We start from the raw sequence: 17039 nt of genomic DNA on the forward strand, positions 1-17039 counted from the left end.
CTCTCTTCCCCCCTACTTCCCACTGAGAAGATGGGCCTCGGCCCCTAAATTTACCAAACCGACAGTGAGAGCTGGGCACGAGATCACCCCTCCCCACCCCCGTCTCCACCCTATTTGTGACCTTCGTTTGTATCGCCCCCGGTATAGCCTGGTATCGCCCTGCGGTTCGCCCTGCTGGAGTAGAGGGGTGATAGAATACTCAGTGTGTTTCATCCCAGAGCGCTGGAATTGGCTTTGCGGATGTCCACTGCACGAGACATTATGTACATCGACATACAGGTACCAATCTCAGTAATCTGCAGCTGCAGTTGCTAAGTTCAACAAATTGGGTTCGGCCAATTTATCCTTCATGGGGTTTTTCCTCTAACCAGAACGTTTAAAAATCTCACTTGATTTGTTTTAACAGATTAAGCAGTCACAGAGGGTCACAAGATAAACTTGAACAATGTCAGACAAAGAGTACTCCTTGGAAGAACTGAATTATTTCCGTGTCTGTTACATCACGAGCAAGATCATTCGGGATGGACTTCAGTCAGTGTTTAGACAAGAATGGGACAGAGTATACAGTAGGAGATTTGGTAAATGGAAAGACACTTACAAAAATAGACAGGACTTTTTTAGCATGGAATCGCGAAGAAGCCGGAAGAAAAACAAGATGCTTCTAAATATCATTCGATACAGAAACACAAGCGAGTGGGACTGTACATGCCTTTTCTTTGCGCTTCTCTATTCCGATTCGTTTGGACCTAAGTTGAGTCCTACAGTTGCCAGTAATATCAACGATTTGCGAGTTTTTCGCAATGGCTTTTGTGCCCACCTTTCTCAACCCAGTGTTCTGGATGCTGACTTTCAAGCTAATTTGCAGCTGGTTTCAAACGGGTTTACGGCTCTGAATCTTGACACCAAAGAGCTGCAAAACATAAGGAATCAGGGAAGCTTTCCAACCGCAGAACTACAAAAGCTTCAAGAACAAATTCTCGTCTTGGAAGAGGAGATTCAGGGGAAAGCTCAATCCTTCATGTTCCTTCCTGTTAAGCCATCCCACGCAGTCACGGAACGCAAAACGGAAGTTGAAGAAATCATGCAAATGTTCATTGACCTGCAAAACAAGAATGACGAAGGTTCCATTGTGACAGTTTTTCTCTCGGGCAACCCAGGATGTGGCAAAAGTCAGATTGCTCGGCAAGTTGGGGAAAAGTTTGCAGCTGATAACCAGGACGGTAGTACATTTGTAATGACCTTGAATGCTGAAAGTGAACAGTCAATGTTGGTTTCATACATGAAGTTCGCTCGTGCTCTTGGCGTCACAGAATACTCGATCACCAGCATCACAGGGGGAGACTCGAAATTGACGGAAAGAGACCAAATTTTGCATCTGAAAACCCTTGTTTCTGCCAAAGTTAAGGAGTATTCTACCTGGTTGCTTATATTTGACAATGTTGATGAGGTTGAGAGCTTGAGAAGCTTTTGGCCACAGGAAGAGGAGTGGGGAGATTGCGGACAAGTACTTGTCACCACACAAGACAGTATTTATATACCATTAAGTGACCCCTTTTGCGAAGAAGTGTTCCTAAGTCAGGGGATGCAAACGAACGATGCTCTGCATCTTCTAAGAGATATCTGCGAGTTTTCATGCGAAGATGAGGAAGATGAACTTTCAGTTTTAAAAGCCTTAGATTACCAGCCTTTGGCCATTGCTTCTGCAGCACTCTATGTTCGCTATCTGCAGGATGCTGGTGGAACAAGCACTGTACCTGGCAGTGCCACTTGGAAGAACTACCTCAAGAAACTGGAAATGGGGAAGCGGAATTTGACAGAAAAGGTCTACGAAAGGACGAGCAAGAGCTATCCGTCATCAATGACTTCAGCTGTGTCCCTGGCATCACAGAAGCTGGTCCAGAATCGAGTATTTAAACATGTGGTTCGATTTCTAGCTTTGTGTGCTCCAGCACCCATTGGCCTTGACATGATTGTCAGTTTTGTAACCAAGCAGGACCCAGACCTCGACGAGGACATGACCACTGCTGAAATTTCCAGGTGCTCTCTGCTAATGCAGCTTCTCTCAGAAGATAGTTCAAGACCTCTAATAAAGGTGCACCAGGTCGTACATGATGTCTTCAAGAGCCACTCTCTTGACAAGTGTAGTGACGAAGAGGTCTCAGTGCTCACGCAGTCTTACATTGACACATTATCTACCTTTGCTGAACACAATCTGCTCCAGTTTGATTTAAAGTTTCATCTCTCTTCGAAAATGATGGCTCCCCATTTGAAAGTGTTGAGCAGCCATTTGGAGACATCAAACTACAACCTGATAACTAGTGATGAGAGAAATCTACACAAAAAGGCATTTCTTAACTTCGGGGACATATGCAGTGCACATGGCTATCTTCCTGCAGCCAAAACATACTTTGAGAAAGCTCGTCAGATTGCCAACTGCGAAGAGGAAGGCAACAACCAAGACAACATGACTGTCACTGCTACAATCCTGAACAATTTAGGGGTTGTCTATTGGAAACGAGGGCAATTTGAAACGGCTAAAGATCACCACCAGCAAGCCCTGGATCTACTTGAAGGCCTAAATCCAAGTAATTCTACTCCAGAGATTGCAGATTCTTTGAACAAACTGGGAAATGCTTGTTTTAGTCTGAGCCAGTTTGAAACAGCAATGGACTTCTACAGCAAATCTCTAACAATGAGACAAGAGCTTCATGGTAATGAAGATGCCACTGCTGCTGCCTCACTTAATAACCTTGGATCTGTTCACAGTGTATTAGGTGACCCCCACACCGCAAAGGACTTTTACCAAAGAGCATTGGACTTGGCAGAAAAGACATATGGCTCGGTCCATCCTCGTGTTGCTGATTGCTTTTGCAATCTTGGAATCGTGCACAGTGAATTACGATCAACTGATAAGGCAATTGAGTACCACAACAAAGCACTTGAAATGAGAAAGGAACTATACTTTCCTGAGCATTTCTTGATTTCCGAGTCCTACAACAATGTTGGTCTGATGTACAAAGCCCAAGGCAGACTTGTAAAAGCCATGGATTGTTACAAATCTGCACTGCAAATTAGGGAGAAAACATTGGATGAACAACATCCTGCAATGGCAGAATTGCTGAGTAATCTTGGTCAGTTGTATATGGATCTTGGTGAAATGCAGAAATCCAAATACTGTCACTTTCGTGCACGAAACATCAGGGAGGAAATTTTGCCAGGTGACCATTGTGAATTAGGCGACACTATGTTTAACCTGGGAATGGTATTTGAACAATGCAGTGAGCTTGATTACGCAGCCGACTACTTTCAACAAGCTCTGGAGATCTACTCCAAGTCTTTCCCCATGAGCCACCAGTTGTGCCAATCAGCAGATGAAGGTTTAAAACGAGTTTCACAGCAACAAGCAGACCTAAACCATCAAAGTGGCAGCCTTCAATCTCCGTCTTCATTGGCCATGGCCGTCAGGAGGTCGCAAATTCTGAATTATCCATTTTCTGGGGCACACTGGGAGAGATCAGGAATGAATGCCGCTAATCTCACTATGCCGTTGGACAAATGTATTGTGCTTTTTGTAGTGAGCCTGATAGGTCAGTATGTAAGAGACTATGTTCATGACCCCGAAGAGGGGGTTTTGAAGTTCTTCTGGCTGTGTATACCCTATATTGTTGCTACCCGTGTAATGATGAGGGCAATAGAAGTAGATTACTTAGGGAATGATTTCAGATTACTTCGTGAACTCAAATGGCTGGGTTTCCTATATTTGTTGGGATATTGTTTTCAGTCTTATCTGTAGCTTTGCTCTTATTGAAATGCAAAGGAAAAGCAGCACAAAATCAGAGACTGAGGTTTTATTAAGTGACCAAATTAAAAAACAAAAACATTGTGTACGTAAATATTCTCAGTAGATTTCTTCCATTTCAACTGAATTTGACACTTAAAATGGTTAACATGATATGACTTTTTTATGCCTAGCATCATTTGCTCCTTAGTTGACAATTTATTTTTTACATGGAAACTGGATGTTCTTTGAAACACTAGAACTGTAAGAAGTAATCATACTGCCGTGCTTGAATTTATAATTGTTGTGTTATTCTCATGTATTGAAAAAAAAATGCTAAAAACTCTTAGTACAAAATGTTTTTTCTCCCCTTGACAATCATGTACAATTCTCCTTGGTGCTCAAGGAGTATTATTTTCTTGTGCAAGCAAAGGTACTTACTAGTTATAATGTTAGCATGGTTTTCACCAAATACATAATAACAGGATTAAACCCAGTTCTGTTGTGTAATGATTTTGAAACGGGCACATTTATTTTGGTGGCACCTGGCATTCAAATTCCAATACAGTTAACAGTGCCAGTTGAAGTAATCTTTTCAGTTTGCAAGTAAAATCATTATATGGCTGTGTCTTACAAGAACTAGGAACTACCAAATTCACAAATTTGATTGGCTGAAATTGACATTGACTGCAGTTTACATTTTCTCATCTAGACCGCAGTCTAGACCAGTTACATTTTGTGGTGAAAAAGTTGCAAACTAAAATACAAAAATGTTGACTATTTTCATCTAAAACTATTAGTGAAAGTGCCAAAAAGCCTTGTGAGAAAAAAAAAAAAGTAAAGAGGAAGAGCAAACTTTGGCATATATAAGTTCAGCTTATCGCCATGCAAAAGCAAAATGTCAGCTACTCTGTACTCATGACCTTGGTCAAGATTTTCCCATACAGACTGAAGCTCGGTTAACAAGAGCTAACTGTAAAAGTGAGACGAAATATGTACAGAATATGTCCTACTAGCCTTACATGCAGGCCACAACTTTTATTGATAATTGCCAATTCACACATGACTGTGTTTATACCAAAAACTGCACAGTAACAGAAACTACAGTAAACTGTGGTTTATTGAGCCAGGAGCAACATCCAGACAATGTGTGGAATTCTTGTTACAATGCCTAAGGTGGCTCCCTATAGTTGCACAATTGCATGTCCACTGAGGACAAAAGCCTGAGTCATCTGTGTACACTCGGCAGCATGCTCACATCATTGTTTTTCAATATTTTATGACGTCAACATGGCCGCAAAAAGCAATGATGTACTGTGAATTTTTTGGAAGATTTCACCAAAGGAAATTCAATAAAATCACAAATACAGCCACATGAATGGTAAAAAATGTATTTGTTTGGGCATAACCATTTATAACTGAACACTAAAAGTCAAGATTTTAACAGGGATGGTAGTAAACACTACTTCATCATTGCATATTACATTTAATACGTTTGAGAGGACTGGGTGTAAAAAGCGAAATGCAAAACCAGCTTTCAAACCATGACGCTAGTGTGTGCAATGCGATAAATGATTACCCTGAGGAGCCACCTTAACGTAATCTGAGAATTGTCATTTTATGCTGATACTGTACATCATCCAGTTAGATACAGCATGACTGTCAGACTGCCACCCTCTGGTAGTTGGCAAATTGGTAATTTGTGATCTAACATATTCAACTGAACACAACAAGATACAGCTGTAAATAATAAGCAATCTGACAGTACCAATTTATCCATAAAATCTAAATCCAAATAAATATTACGACCACAATATGATTTGTGACATTTAGCTCTCATTCAATTAATTTAGATACAGAATTGCACGTGTATATTCCCAAGAGTCCAAACCATTTGTTTTTCTTTCGCTCACTATGATAAACAGAGTTTAAGGTTATTTAAGGTTCATTTCCATTTTGAGGAATGTCTTTAAATTCTCATCTGGGATGTCTTCCAAGGCAGCTCTTGCAGCTGAGTTATCTTCATACATTTTCATTAGCTCTTCTGCATGTTGAATCATCACGCAATTCTGGCATCCACTCATGCAGCACAGCTCCAGAGGAGGGGGAGGGGGTATGGGTGAGTTCTTCTCTGGACTGTTGGTGCTGTCACTTTTTTCTAACAATGGAACAGCATGTTGCGACCCTGTAAAAGAATACCAGAGCGCTTTCAGACCCAAGAGTGATCAACAGCTCACTTCTTCTTGGAACATACACTCACTTCCAAACAGACAGGTGATGAGAATAAAAAAAATGATCAAACAGTGGATATGGTCTTACTGTACCTCGACTTCACCCTGGAAACTCTCAAACTCATTTAATTTGTCAAGTTTAAACAAAGATGACTGGATTGGATATACCATCTCATCTTATTTTCCATTCACTAAATAACACTCATGAGAGTATTTCACAAAATTTCCAAACACTTTGAATTCTGTCAAAAATACTCGTGTACCAGTAGGGCAAAGTATTTCCAGTTCTTCTCTCACTGTTTCTTTGAAAATGGCAGAAAAAGTAGAACCTCCACATCACTTGTAAATTAGCAGTCATGAACCTCACCACAATGACTGGAATTTTCAGCCCTGGCAGTCCTTTATTGATCCATAAGTTTTTTCTCTTAAGTTGCCTTTTGCTTTTGTTTTGGAAATAAGTCATCATGCAAAACTATTTGTATAAAAATAAGTTCGAGTTCCATGAAAATGAAAATATGAGTAGTTTCACATGAAGACTTGCTTTGACACCTTTAGAGGCAAATGGTGACTTGGAAACAGCCACCTGTAGACTTGTCTGGAGTGACTGTAACTGTATTATGTCAAAAGAACTCCATTAGCAAAGAGGGATGAGGAATTTAAATCCATCAATAAACACCAACAGAAATGCATAGACATGAGAAATCAGGATTTAGAACTGAACATAACTGAACAGGTATTATTTTCTAAGCCAATATTGAATGACTTTCACTTACTTTCTCCACTTATTCTTCTGCTTGAAGAAGAAATGCTATAGATACCCTGCCAATGCTGGTAAAATAGATAGGACAAAACCATAAGGGCTAAATCCATAAGGGCTAAATCCATACATATAAGTTATGATCTAAATATCAGTGTACTCATCAGCCAGTTTGTCCACCTGAAGTCTTTCTTTCCCTGCTTGCAGAATCAATAGCTATGTCATGACAATCTTTCTTCCAATTGTTATGAAAAAAGATACTTCAGCATTTGATTATAGTCTTACTTTAAGTGATCTGTGTTACAAATGTCCTCCACACCCAAGGGGCTCTGGAGGTAAGGGATGCCACACCCTTTAGAATTTGAGGTGTAAGGAAAACTAGAGACCCAATTCTGCTAGTAACCTCAAGCATTTCATGTGAGATGAAAGAGATAAAAACTCCTGGAAATTATGTCCACAAAAGAAGATCAAATCAATGTGCCTGGCTTGCCTGTATTTTTGTAAAGAAATGTCTCAAGTGACATATTGGATATGACCCCTCAATATGAGTCACATTATAAAAATGCAGGCATTATAATATGACAAGAAGACAATACGTGATAAGTAATACATCTAATTATTAATGTAACCATGAAAACAGGTCGTAGCAGTCCTAATATCTTGAACAACTTGTTCCCAGTCTGATTACATTGTCCAGGAATAACATCAAACCACAGGGGACAATATATTCAGCCAATACACTCAATAAAAACTCAGTCTAAACTGTTGGACCTCCTTTCTTTAATTTCCTATTTACTTCACTTAAGTAGTATTTATAGGAAATGTAGGAGATTTTGGCAAATTATAAAAGTGTTACAGGATCCTATAAAACACAGGGCTTGAAAAATATTTGAACTCCACCTTGCCCATTGGGCAAGTAACTCTCAAATTTTGCTTGCCCCGGGCACTTCCCCACTTGCCCAAGTTTTCAAACTCATTAATAATTCATGAACCCAAAAAAGGAAGTCAAACTACGGGCGTGTTTTAATGTAACAAACCCATCTTGACTGTATTCCTCTTAGTGCTGATCACTTTCATGTTTACGCCATTATATTTTAATACTTCCACAACTTTTAACTTCTTCATTCCACTTTTATGAAGTTGTACGGTTTGTAGTAATTAACTTAATTTGTTATTATACAGCCTTGAATAAATTTGTTCAGTTCGTCGAAGATTGCATTCGACTCCTTGAATGTTCACCTGCGTCTTTTCTAGCTCCACAAAATCATTGTGAAGAGAAGCGCGAGAAATTTATAACACGCAGAATTAACAACAAGTTGCCTTCTCACTTCAGTTCTGACACAGGCAGTGTCGAATTTGAAAAGCCGGCGAGAGCAAATTTTTTCATTTGGGTTAATGAAAAATAGTTCCAGGAACTCTGAAAGTATTTTGATGACTTACTTATCGATTTCTTTTAAATAATACAATAGTTTTCATTTTGTGCAGCGGTGCCCAAGTATTTTATCACTAGCAAACTTGCATGTTTCACCGAAAACAAAGGTTTACCTCGATTTTAGCATCAAAAATACTGGCTTCGTTTTCGCGGTAGAAATATGCGGCTCCTCTTTGCGTACAATTTCTACAGCTTTAATATATTGTTGTTGAGTTAAGTTCTGTACAAAGAAACTGGAAAATGCACACACAAAAAATTGCTAAAATTGTAAGGAATAACTACCGCGTTTTCGTGCCCAACGCGGCTATTTTTAATCCTGGAAAGAAATTTGACCGAGGCAGATTTTGATCACGTGCTAGACAACCACTTCTGAGCCGTGAGTGCGTGTCACGCAATCAACAAAACAATGCTATAAATTGTAATTTTCGTCAAGCTTCATCTAAAGACTTGTATTGATTACCCTTGAACCTAAAATTTACCTTTTCCTCTCAAAATCGTCATCAAAAATTTAGTTGGGGAACGGCTTGCCTCGGTCCTTGCCCATAGGGCAAGCAAGGAGAAAAAGTTTCTTGTCCGAAGGAAAAATCTACTTGTCCCGGATGACCGGACGGGGTTTTTTTCGAGCCCTGAAACATATATAGGAAAATTATGAAATACAGTTGAAGCCCTCCTAGCAACCACTCTCGTAAGCAACCAGCTCCAGTTATGACCACCTTTGTGAAACTCCGTTTGAACTGTGATTTTAACTTCGCAATGAAAAGCTCTCGTAAGCTACCACTCAAGTAAACGACTGCGACCACTTTTAATTTGGGACTACCCAGCAGGACTTTTCCTTTGTTTCTAAGCTCTTGTAAGCGACCATTCAGAGTCTTACACATACAAATCAACACTTTGATGAAACTGCACACTGCGCTAATGATTCACTGATAAAGATCTTGCACAGTGCAGTATTGTACAGGTATTTGAAAAAGTTCAAAGTCATTTCCTTATGATTTTTTAATGAGTTTCTGAAGCTCTTGTCACTTACGAGAGCTCATTCTTGTAAGCGAACAGCTCTAGTTACGACCACCTTTTCGAATTTCCGAGGTGGTCACTTACGAGAGCTTCGACTGTATAGGACGGCTGGGATGTATGCAAATAAAGTATTTGGTAGTGACCGGCCTATTTCACTCACATTTGTGAACGTCAAGAACTTGTTTCCTTGCAACGTGCGACGAACAATTCGGAACATCCACAATAAAAATTCCGGAATTTTCTCCAAAGGTACTCAGATCAAGTAAGACAACAATTCTTTCCAGGAAAAACGTTCATCTTTTTCTGTTCTGCGTTGTCGCGATTTCCGCCATCTTGAACAGTCGTTACCAAGCCTAAACGGACGGCAAAAACTTACATTTCAAGTAAGAGTACACGCTGTAGTAACTCTTTCCGCTGACTCCAAATCTCTATTGTTCAACTCTCACGTGCATAAAAGTTTTGGAAGGTTTTGGAAGTTTTGTTGACATTGTCTTCACATAATGGGCCGCATGAGTAGATATAAGAAAATAAAATCGTGTGATCCATTTTACAAAGGACCGAGGAAAGACAACGCCTCAATCAGGTGAGTATTTCGATTTTGATAATCTATTTTTATGTAATTTTAAAAAAGCTCACTTATACATGATGACTATGTACGTTTAGTTTAAAACTGCTTTGGGTGAAACGGTGCTAAGCTTAAGCTAAGCTTATCTATATTCTTACGTTTTCTTCATGGGCAAATCTCGCCGTTTTGTCTCGCCCTTGAGCAGCGAAAGGAAATCAAACAACTGTCACTACAGAATGATGAAAGAACTGAAAGGGACTGGGTATATTTAGCGCTACTTGCAGTACATGTGACTCATAGACCACCTTAAAAATTTATACCTGTCAACTTTTTGTGAATCACAGGCAAGAGATATTTATCCTTTGAGGACTGAGAGTGCCAGGATTTTCTAGGTAGCCCAACCAGATTCAAAGCCATCCAAAGAAGATTTATTAAGATCTGAAGAATTTTTTGACAATGTTTCAAACTTCCCACTCCTGATCCCAAAATGCGCTTCACTAACATAACAGTAAATTCATAATTGATTGGTGCCAAAATCACAATACATGTCACTAGTCGTGACTAATTAGAAATCCATCAATCTCTAGCTTTAACTACCTGCAACACTGTTAACCTCTGTTATTAATTCTCTCAGTTTTTATAGTGTGAAAATTAATGCTAGTTTGGAAAATTGAGGAAGATTTGTATCTTTAAAAGTTGCTTGATGACTGAAGGCTAGCTGTCCAAACATTTTTAAATTAGTATTAATAGTACAATCAGGTTCAGGGTCTGTGAGACAGAGCATCTTTACTTGCTGAGTTTCTGCCCCACGTGACTTCATAAGATCTACCTCTTGCTTTGCTGGAGGGCAGTAATTAAGCAAAGTGATGACTAAGCAAAGGTCGACTTGTGGCAAGTCTATACCACATGTAGCTTAGGTAAGTATTCTTGAACTAAAATGTGTTATACCAAAATTATTTTTAGCAACAAACCTGTGCTGAAGAACGATAAGCTTAGTGAACAAGAAATGCCTAGAGCAGCAAAAGATCTCTTTAGAAGACAGCTGGTCATGAAGAATAAAAGCACCATGAAGAAAACTGCTAAAAAGAAAAAGAAGCAAGGTACAAATTAAACTGTATTTTAATGTGGATATGGTTGAACCTCTCAAAGGTGGATGTCCAGGGATGTGGCTTAGAGAACATTCTACTTAGGTGTAAGCAGTGGCTCATTAACAAGTCTAGCTAGCTTTTCTGTCCTTGACAACTTCAAAGTTTCTGCAAGTTGTTGTTTTTGTGTGAAATCTCAGCCAGATTTAAATTATGCTTCAGCCGGTGAAATTAGTCGGCAGCTGGCCCTTGGTTACATCTCTGGATGCTCTTGGTACTGAAAATTAACTAAATTAATTTTAGTTATAATTTCATGTATAAATATATTATAGTACCCTCAACAAAGGAAAGCAACTAGCTACCTGCAAAACCAATGGCTTTACCTCAGCCTGTGTCTTTTCTGATGTTTTTGGACAAGCCACTTTACTCTCAAAAAAATTATGTGCCTATCTCCACTCAGGGATAAAATATGGTCACTGGAAAATTGTAAGGTGATAAAAATGCTCATAGGTAAGGGAGGGGGGTGGGGGGGGGGGGGGCAAAGTCCGTCACCTGTGATGGACTAACAACCTGTCCAGTTTGAGTAGCAAACTGGAATTTATCACTTTGCCACCTTAGTCTCCTCCAAATGGTCAGTTCCGTGTAGGTTAGTTGTAGAGCAATTGATACCATGGTAATGAACTTCCGGTCCTGTAGCGAAACATTTTGCCATGTGACTTTGGTCTTCAAAGACCATGTGATAGTTATGTTTTTCCTGCTGGCTGAGCTTGCAAAAGAGGCAGGAAACAAAGTTCTCTCACACTGAATGGGGGACCTGGGTACGAGTCAGGATGTCAGTTTCACTTTCGGACGTGTAATTCAGTTTTTCTTTTCTTGCCGGACAGTGCAACAGTTTTCCCACCCTCCCACCCCTTAGTGAGTGCTTGCCTAAGTTTATAGAAATGTATCAACATTTGGGTAGTTTTTTCCTGCTGTTGACTCTGATTCTGTTATCGTTGTGATGTTGATGGAATTGTCAATAAAGTGCTGTTGCATTGTCGTGTGGCAGACAAATGGCATTCAGTGTGGGAGAAGGTATTTTTCCTCATTTGAGGAAGACACTGCAATGGCTCTGGAAGCTTGCAGTAGGTGGATATTTTGATTTTGGTCAGGCAACCTTATTATAGTATGAATTCAACAGATTAATTTTATGGAAATCTCAAAGGATAGAGGAGGTTCCCCTTACCCCTAAACTCAATATGTTCTTTTGCCATCATCATTCTATGGAATTATCCCATTCTTTGGTCTGCTCCCCCAACTAAACAAAGGCCTAGAACAGCCTGAAGCCACCAAGCTTTGAAAGCCAACTTGCGATATATACTATGAACAGCAGTCGAGAAAGAAACTAATCTAATCTTATACATTGAAAAAGGAACAGCATCATCTTGCACAACTTTTTGTACCTTGTATTTTTTGTGATTTTCTTTTATTAATACATACTCACTTATAATAGATACATTTATTGATTACACATCTACATGAATTTTTTTTTTAGCCCAGAGAAAATAAAAACTTAAGAAAAATGAATCATAAAATATTACAACAACATTTCTGATCATTTCCGTAAACATTCACTCTGATTAGGAATGACAAAGTTTCAACGAATTCCAGGAGAAAGCAAGAAGCAGTATTTTGATAGGATTGACCATCAAGCCACTGTGGAGGTTGGAGAATCTTTGAAAGCATCAAGGAAGATGAGAGATGGAAGAAGAAAGTAAGCTAAATTTCCCTGTCGTGTGATAGCTTGACTTCTTCTCTTGTCATTTTCCTTTAATTTCTTGTTGCAGGGCTTCCTTTTCAAACAATGTCTTGTGCAAAGTCTGTGTTCACTCCAAGATCCTTATCATTGAAATAAAACTACCAAAACATTTGACATGTCTGAAATGGTAATTTTCTGAGATCTTTGGTTTGAATTTATGGGTTATATTAGTATGCATGGTATCATCAGAAAATTCTGTACTCCAATGGTTGTTTTTCCCATTTTCCCAGTGTCCCATCATTGGAAAATATTTGATGTTATAACAGATCTGCAAACTAAACACTGCAAAATTTCTTTTGGTTGGCTTGCTGATGTTGAAAAACACCAGTTTTAAATTCAGCAGCCAGCCCAATTGGTTCTTTCAGCTAATGATAAGCATCCCCGGTACACAAATACACCAAATCATGGAAGCAATGTGTTTGAGGGGTTCAAGGCACTCAGTCTGGTCTTTTAATCCAGGGAAGTGGATTCAAGCCCTTCCCCTTGAATTCGTCCTTGGTAGTCCGGGGCTCAACTCCTCAGTTATGCTTTGTAAATAACCAAGAAGAACTGGCCTACCTAAGTTGAGTTCTTGAAATATGTTATGTTTAATTGTAATATTTGATTCAGAATTAGTCGTCATTGCCCCAAAGTGAGAGTGGTCAATAATATTAAGATATTAATTTTTGTTTGTAATCCTTTGAAACGATCTTTTAAGAATTCTCATGACATAGGGGCGTGGTATGGTTTAAATGTGTACTGTGTTCATTGGATTTTATATTGTTTTTTTTTCTTAGACATCTGAATGAAAGGAAGCAGAAGATGAAAGAAAAGAGAAGGTCATCTGAAGAAAATACCTGCTTAGGTCCTACGAAAGGTGTCTGTAATCTAGTCATGACTAAGAGCTATCAGTAGAATTCTTCTAGTATACTAATGCAAATGCTGCAATCTAATTGGCTGAGCTACTGTACACCATCAGCCTTTAGAGTGCAATGGCCTGGGGTCGTCTACAAAATAGCGTTGTTTCCTCGCCTTTCCGAAGCTTCGGAGGAATATTTAGAAACAAGTGGGCAATCAAATCGTGGAAATCGATTTTTAATGGAAATTTCAATCAGGGTTCTGTTATAGCAACTCAATGAGGTAAAAGTTGATTTGGCTTTCGGCCTTCGCTGGGTCTGCTATCTAATGGCCCCCATACCCGGGAAGATGCTTTACATTGTGTCGGTAAAGAGCGGAAAAAAGGTCCGAGTGCATGCTTGATGGAAGGGAGGTAAAACAATTCCACTTGCACCTTGTGACAATCTTATTCTCAGAAGCTGATATTCTTTTGGTCACCGCTCACCAAAAATGCATGTGCTTTGGGGATGAGCTTAACGTAGTGATGCCTGGTGACGAGGCAGTGGAAAGAAGTTAGCAATGCAGTCTGACAAAGTGCGGAATATTAGGCGCCATTTTTACCCTTTGTGTTTTTCAGATAGTGTTCGGTTTGGAGATGTTGTAATGCAGCCGCCTTCTCTTACAGCGAAACCCAGAAAAGCAGCTCAAACAAAGAAGGTATCGAGAACCATTGATCAAGAAAAACGGTTTTTTCGAAAGTAGTGATTCATTTACATAAGTTGTGAAACTGCTCCATGATCTTAAATTTTCCGACGCATTCTATGCAGGCAAACATTCTGTTGTTGATATACAAACGATACTAGTTAATGGCACAAAAGTTGTCAGAAAACCCTTGGAAAACCTTTGAAAGCTCTCTTTCAGTTCTCTTTGGCTCATCACACGACCCATCTTTCCACTACCGAGAAGCATTGCGTAGCAATGCAAATAATGACTAAAGGGACTGCTCATTTTTTCTGAGATAAAGGGGGCGGGGTGCTGGTCGGATTTAGGGGGGACGTGCCAAGAAACAGGCTTCAAACGAGGGGGTGTCTGAAAAAATATAGCGCGTACGGGGGGCGGGGGTCATTCAAAATAATTACTATGCGACTATGATAGTGCTAGAGGATTGCCTAGTTTCTTTTATGTGTTTTCCTTTCCTTGTGGTAGGGATCGAAGACACTGTTACTCCACTCGTTAGTCTCGCAAGAAAAAGACCCGAACTCTGACACAAATGCGCAAACTAAGACTTCAGTAGGTGCTGGACTGCCGAAAGCCAAGAAACGCAAGCATATGTCAGCTCTTGAACAGGATAAAGCTGACAAGGAGAGAGAACGCGCCATAATGGCGTACAGACTGATGCGAAAACAACGTCTGCAAGAAAAGAACGGTGTCGTGTGAAGCAAAAAGAGTTGCGTGGATGTCGTGCGTGGATTGCATCCGCAGCAGCAAGTCCCGATGAAAAGTTTGTTGCGAAAGTTTTCGTATAACGCGAAAAAGTTGTAGCTCGAGATAAAGATCTCCAAGGAATTGACAGTTATTACCAACTCTTTGGAAGCACACAAGTTATCTGTCACCTGGCTGTCTTTCAATTGTGAGGAAATTACTGCCTATGGCTTGCACAGGTTACAGGTTGCTTGTCCTGCCGGCTTTTCCTCCTTCTGGGACTTTTTTTGTTCACCCAAGAAAGGAGGGACCGGTTCTCGCCCCTAGATCCGCCACTGTCTTTTTTTGTAATTTAAACCGAACTGTTTTGGTGACACAATTTGCAAGTGTAAGATCGAACGTACACGTTACAACAAGGAATAACTGAAAATGGATGGGATTTACATCTAGAAAGAAAGTTTAATAAATAATTTAGTGCACGTTGGTGGGAAACAATGACACTTTTTCAATACAGTGGCTACCTCTCAGCTTTGAAATTGCGATAATTCAGAAAACAGTACGAAGTGGTATCTACGGCAAAAGAGAAGGAACAATTAAGAAGCAACAATTTACTTGAGGAACCAGTGAGTGAATCCCGAGATCGATGTAAATTATTGAAAGATACAGTTGTCTCGATACTAAAATAAACTCGATTCAATTGCCATCAACAGAGTTGCGCATTCAGGTGCGTAGACCATTCTCGTCCCCAGTGCATTAGCCTTCTCAATTAAAAATTTTTATATCTTCTTTGCTTGTGATCCCACAAACAGAAGATGTCGTTGATAAACCGTTTCCACTCAAGTGGTTTATTTGTGTTTTGCTTCAAGATAGCATCCATTGAACTGGAAAGATCTCTTTAAGAATGAGGCTGAGCATTTCTCTTACAAAGTGCGTTGCTATAGAAGGGTTTTAGTCATGGAACTCCGCGTATGTCTGCATACTAAAGCAATGCCTTCCTCCTGTGGGATGTTCGTGTAAAGGCTAGTAACATCCATTGAGACAAGAAAGGCGTCTCTAGGAACCCTAGTGCTTTCGATAAACTTAATGAAATGATGCCTTTTCGGATTTGGCCTCAGTCTGGGCCAAAACGATGCTGGAGCAATGAGTCCACCAATTTGATTTTAGGGCCCTTGTCCTCCCTGGACGAAATAAGAGAATGGCAGGGCTTGTGGCCACTTGACTCAGGGGTAAATAGGTAGTTTATTACATTTATGATTAAGCCGTATTGCATTTATGGTTGTTCAGCTTATTACATTTATGGTCAAATTTTATTACATTTATGGTTGGTGAATTTATTACATTTGTGGTTAAAAGTTCTTACATTTATGGTCAGTGTTACATTTATGGTCAATTCTTATTACATTTATGGTTGGTATTACATTTATGGTTTTTATTACATTTATAGGTGATAAAACTAGGGTTAACAAGGGTTCTTGCAGGGGTAATCTCCTTGACATATAGGTTCGAGTCCGTGCATTGCCATTAATTTTCTCTTTCGCTTTTTTTTTGTTTGCAGAGAAATCGAGAAAAATTACGCGGATCAAGGTGGAAAGGTATTGTATTTGATTTGATTCACAAACGACGAGTTTTATAGGACATTTCACAAGGTCGAACATTCTGCCTCTGCCGAGTTATTCTCACTCGTTTCTGTCAGCTTCGTTCCCAGGGAGCTCTTCTTCCGCGCCCGCTGAAGCGAGAGAGAGGGGCGGGGAAGAAAAGAGACCTGACGCGCGAACTGCCTTACTCGTCCCAGACATCTCCGAAAGCTATGTTTTAGCCAACGAAATGGCACAAAAATACGGACTGTTTCACAGTCCGCTTTCCTTGTCTTGTCCTCTTCTTTTTGACCGCCATCATTCGTTGTTTCATGACTTTGAATCGCTGAAAAAGCTATGTGCACATGTGGCCAGTGCTGTATAGTCGAGACAGTATCCACAATAATAAGCTTGAATATAATGCTAGTTTCAGTCTTCCAACTTTGTCTTTGGCTAATTTCAAACTCCACAGAACGTAAGCAGTGAAAAACACTTTGATACAAGAAAAATGAAAATCTCGATCAACTGGTAAGATGGCTTCATAGGATTATAGGCTCAGTCTTATAA

At 39.7% G+C, this 17039-nt stretch overlaps 3 protein-coding genes across 4 annotated transcripts; 2 read left to right on the top strand and 1 right to left on the bottom strand.

Annotated features, from left to right (window-relative positions):
- On the top strand, positions 1-5594 carry LOC149112466 (uncharacterized). Its single transcript, XM_089290339.1, has 2 exons — positions 1-279; positions 407-5594. Exon 2 carries the CDS (start codon positions 446-448, stop codon positions 3791-3793), a length of 3348 nt encoding a protein of 1115 aa, XP_089146465.1. The 5' UTR covers positions 1-279; positions 407-445; the 3' UTR covers positions 3794-5594.
- LOC149112467 (oxidoreductase-like domain-containing protein 1) lies at positions 3834-9584 on the bottom strand. 2 transcript variants are annotated; one of them, XM_089290353.1, is made up of 4 exons: positions 9492-9584; positions 9373-9428; positions 6783-6837; positions 3834-5963 (listed from the first exon to the last, which is right to left on the bottom strand). In XM_089290353.1, coding segments are annotated over exons 1-4 (363 nt in total). In that variant the 5' UTR covers positions 9493-9584; the 3' UTR covers positions 3834-5712. The 2 variants fall into 2 exon arrangements, with proteins under 2 accessions (XP_089146479.1, XP_089146478.1); XM_089290352.1 differs by having other exon boundaries at positions 9373-9584.
- A 16-nt stretch (positions 9585-9600) lies between these two features.
- Positions 9601-15605, top strand: LOC149112468 (uncharacterized). The gene is made up of 6 exons (XM_089290349.1): positions 9601-9795; positions 10741-10877; positions 12486-12615; positions 13437-13516; positions 14114-14193; positions 14683-15605. The coding sequence occupies exons 1-6, from the start codon at positions 9713-9715 to the stop codon at positions 14911-14913; spliced, it is 741 nt and encodes a 246-aa protein (XP_089146475.1). The 5' UTR covers positions 9601-9712; the 3' UTR covers positions 14914-15605.
- Positions 15606-17039: the final 1434 nt, after the last annotated feature.

This window comes from Orbicella faveolata, unplaced genomic scaffold (genome assembly GCF_042242905.1).
Source record: "Orbicella faveolata isolate gen_17 unplaced genomic scaffold, um_ofav_v1 contig_2, whole genome shotgun sequence".
Taxonomy (NCBI): domain Eukaryota; kingdom Metazoa; phylum Cnidaria; class Anthozoa; order Scleractinia; family Merulinidae; genus Orbicella; species Orbicella faveolata.

Bases quoted from the DNA above. Each gene is read 5' to 3' on its own strand.
- LOC149112468 (XM_089290349.1), top strand. From the start codon at position 9,713: ATGGGCCGCATGAGTAGATATAAGAAAATAAAATCGTGTGATCCATTT. The intron at 9,796-10,740 runs GTGAGTATTTCG...AATTATTTTTAG, and splicing joins AAAGACAACGCCTCAATCAG to CAACAAACCTGTGCTGAAGA. The intron at 12,616-13,436 runs GTAAGCTAAATT...TTTTTTTCTTAG, and splicing joins ATGAGAGATGGAAGAAGAAA to ACATCTGAATGAAAGGAAGC.
- LOC149112467 (XM_089290353.1), bottom strand. The intron at 6,838-9,372 runs GTGAGTGAAATA...CTATTTTACCAG, and splicing joins AGTTCTTGACGTTCACAAAT to CATTGGCAGGGTATCTATAG. The intron at 5,964-6,782 runs GTAAGTGAAAGT...ATTCTTTTACAG, and splicing joins CAGAAGAATAAGTGGAGAAA to GGTCGCAACATGCTGTTCCA.
- LOC149112466 (XM_089290339.1), top strand. From the start codon at position 446: ATGTCAGACAAAGAGTACTCCTTGGAAGAACTGAATTATTTCCGTGTC.